Source organism: Nuphar pumila, chromosome 5, assembly GCF_984573655.1.
Source record: "Nuphar pumila chromosome 5, dmNupPumi1.hap1.1, whole genome shotgun sequence".
Lineage (NCBI taxonomy): Eukaryota > Viridiplantae > Streptophyta > Magnoliopsida > Nymphaeales > Nymphaeaceae > Nuphar > Nuphar pumila.
In genome coordinates this window covers 23459470-23463086 of record NC_143253.1, presented here as the reverse complement: position 1 = coordinate 23463086, position 3617 = coordinate 23459470, and the positions used below count along the sequence as shown (strand labels likewise).

The 3617-nt window shown below is 38.4% G+C and overlaps 1 protein-coding gene across 1 annotated transcript; it reads right to left on the bottom strand.

Moving 5' to 3' along the window:
• Nucleotides 1-3617, bottom strand: LOC149837121 (small ribosomal subunit protein eS4). The gene is made up of 5 exons (XM_090005832.1): nt 3539-3617; nt 1463-1540; nt 1179-1359; nt 972-1069; nt 1-636 (listed from the first exon to the last, which is right to left on the bottom strand). The coding sequence occupies exons 1-5, from the start codon at nt 3539-3541 to the stop codon at nt 205-207; spliced, it is 792 nt and encodes a 263-aa protein (XP_089861958.1). The 5' UTR covers nt 3542-3617; the 3' UTR covers nt 1-204.

Sequence of the window (3617 nt, the reverse complement as noted above, 5' to 3'; positions counted from 1 at the left end):
TTGGACTAATCAACATAAAAGTCATTAAAGATTTAAACACATTCGAACTCGAATCATGTCCCTAATTACAAAATCAGAATCCTCAATGACAAATCTTCAAGAAAAAACAGAAACTAAGAAACGTCTTACAAAACACCGCTCTTCAAAGAAGGCAAATGGATAACAAAACTGTCAAGAGTGCTTGATGTGCTTACCTGAGGACACTTAAGCTGCAGCCACTGCAGCGGCGTTCCTTTTTCTGGCTTCCTCAATGATTGAGAGCTTGATACCCTTTCCTTTGGGCAAAGACACCCAGGGTTTGGTTCCCTTCCCTATTGTGAAAACGTTGCCAAGTCTTGTGGCAAATTCATGTCCTGCTGCATCTTGAACGTGGATAATTTCAAAGCTCCCCTTATGTTTTTCACGGTTCTTGATCACACCAATCCGACCACGATTTCTACCACCCGTCACCATCACAACATTTCCAACATCAAACTTAATAAAGTCAACTATTTTGTTTGTTTCAATGTCCAGTTTAATGGTGTCATTAGCTTTAATAAGTGGATCGGGATATCGAATAGTTCGGCCATCGTAGGTGTTCAGATACGGGATGCCCTTTTGTCCAAACTGCACAGATCTGACTTTGCAAAGCTTGAACTGCAAATACAGAATTAAGTGCTTCAGATGGCTAAATAGGTGGAGAAAATCTGCTATTAGATGACAGATACATTGCAAATTAATTACATGAAAAGAACAAGGAAACCTGCTAGGACTTAAATTTCACTTCCCATGTTTCAAAGAAAGGATGTAATATTTTAGTTCAAATTCACAAGATCAACTCTGACAAGAAAAACACAATTCATTTCAAGTGACACTTGTTCTCATTTTTGCAATGTGCTTCATGTCACATATATTAAACACTATAATATCATTATTGTAACATCAGTAGAGAGCAGTAGATGCAAACTGAATTATCACAAAGAAATAGATACCTTTGCCTCTTCATCCTTTATAGATTGTAAGCGAAAACGACCCTTTGTATCATAAAGGAGTCGGTAGTTCTCATTTACTTTTGGAATGGATACAACGTCTGTAACCAACACACAGAAAAGCTTAGTTCCTATCTGTCCAATTAATTAACAAGTACAAATTAAAATTACACCCATCCTACCAAAAATAGCTGAGGTAATAAACCGTACCCATAAATCCACAAGGATACTTTTGATCAGTTCGTACTTTTCCATCCACAGTCACAAGACGCTGCATCAGGATTGAGACAACATCACGATATGTCAAAGCATATTTTAGCTTGTTCCTTATGATCAGTATCAATGGCAAACATTCGCGACTCTTGTGTGGCCCAGAAGATGGTTTGGGTGCCTACAGAAAAACAAAAGTTAATCAGAAACTGAATATATAGGTCAAGAAGCTAAATCAAAGGATTTCAGAAAAGTAGCAGAAGATGGGCCGGGGAGATACTTACAAATGCTCCTCCCAATTTGTCAAGCATCCAATGTTTGGGAGCATTGAGCCTCTTCAAATGTTTCTTCAAACCTCGTGCCTAAAGCAGAAAACAGAATTTCAAAAGAAAAATTAGACTTCAACTCATTTTCACTTAGGAAAGTCAAATAACAAAAGAAAAAGAAAAAGAAAAAGAAAAATAATCAACATCACAAAGACGTGGTACATGTACTTCTGGTACCCTCAGTAATGCCATGAGTTGTTCTAATCTTTTTTAGTACATCAGGTTCTACATATTGAAAAGAGCATTTCAATTGAAACTAACCACTTCCTAAGGTCAAAATGCACATTGTGCCACTTAACTCAAAAATATTAAATCAACAGCCTATCATAGTCATCCCCGGTCCTTTATTTTCAACATAAGCTAGGTGCACTGGAGTTTCACCTAGTTCAAAGAAATAGGGGAATAGGAGAAACTGCACATTGTTCAAATAAATAGGGGAATAGGAGAAACTGTGAAGAGATAATGAATCAAAACATTTCTTGTATCACCTCTTTCTGAGGAGGTCGCTGGGCGGGACTTCACATCAAAAGCCTGAGCTTAAATGATTTGCTATAGAAGGTTCAAGCCTAGCTTGAGTTTGAACCATTTGCTTCACAGTGCTCAAGCTTGGCATTGAGCAATAGAGTTTAAGTGAAGTTGGGGCCAAACTTATAGAAACATGAAAGCATTTCACGTTACTTCCTAGTCATTGTAAAAGGTCATGTTACCAATTTTTGGTCTTATAAGAATGTCAATATTGATATATGGAACATTCCTCAGTCATGAAGTCTTCCATCCATGGTTCCAGTTACTAGGCTGTTGACAGAAGACAAGCACAAAAACATAGCTTCCAGCAGTGCAGATCAAATCCCCTCCAAGTTTAACACTGTACATATGATGCCTTTACAAATCATAAGAAACGAACGGTATTTGATCGCGAGTTGCTTACAAGAAACTTCAAAACGGTTTGGTGGCAGAGGCATGTAACTGTACGGTCGCCGCGAATGCTTTTATTTAAAGCAAATGATAGATCAACTATATGAGAAATAATACCAAGCCAATGGAAGGATCAAGTGGGATGTACCAATCAGATCTGGGCGAGACCTATTTTCATTAACCATCCAAAAATACATAACACAAATATCAAACTGTCCGGCATGCCATGCTCAGTAATTAGACCTAATCTCCTCCCCTTCATCACAAAACATCCCCAGAGCCACGCTTCCCCCTTCAACCGCAACATCACCCCACCAAAAAACAAAACAAAATAAACAAAGAAAGAAAGAAGACACCAATATGTTTGGGAGAAATTAAACTTTAAAAAGGAACCAAAAAGAACAGGATAAACCAGAAATGTAGAGGCAAACAAAAAAATAATCAATCAGAAAAGCTTTCTTATTGATACAATAACTAATTCAGAATGCAATACAATTCAATCAGACAACAACTCAACCACTAGATAGAAATTATCGAATAATAACACCATGACAGGCATGTGTGTGTGTGTGTGTGAAAATTTAAGAAAATAAGGACAAAAGAATTTTCTCACATCCTAAACCTTGAATCTCTAACAAGTCTCATATTTGTCCACGCCGCAACAACTAACGCACCAGCAAGCAATCATTGAAAAACAACAAAAATCACGATCATCTCAGATCGCAAGAACACCAAATCGACCTCGGCTAAAAAAAACGGGGTTACATATTAAACCAAGAAAGGAGAGATCCTTAAGCATCCGAGATTTCAATCCCAGTTTTGAGCTAGGGAGAGACCAAACACAAAACTGTAAAGCTTTTATTCTAGGGTTTTTCTTTTTTTGCCGAAATCGAACTTAAACACGTAGTTTTGAGCTAGGATTCTTTGTGATGAAACCGAACTCAAAAGTCGTGTAGCTTAAATCAATCAAGCATTGTTTCGATCAGATCGTCAGATCGAACCTAAACCCCTAGTCTTTGAGCTAGGGGTTATCGATGCTGCGAAAGGAGAGAGAGAGAGAGAGAGAGAGAGAGAGAGAGAGAGAGAGAGAGAGAGAGAGAGAGAGAGAGAGAGACGCACCATTTTGGCTCAGCAACGATTCTGCAACTCCTCTCCCTCTCCCCGCGAGCGTCTCCTCCCTCCAGTGCTCTGGCGTTGC

Coding starts and splice junctions, on each gene's coding strand:
- LOC149837121 (XM_090005832.1), bottom strand. Junction 1,360..1,462: donor ACAAATTGGGAGGAGCATTT/GTAAGTATCTCC, acceptor GTTTTTCTGTAG/GCACCCAAACCATCTTCTGG. Junction 1,070..1,178: donor GTATCCTTGTGGATTTATGG/GTACGGTTTATT, acceptor TGTTGGTTACAG/ACGTTGTATCCATTCCAAAA.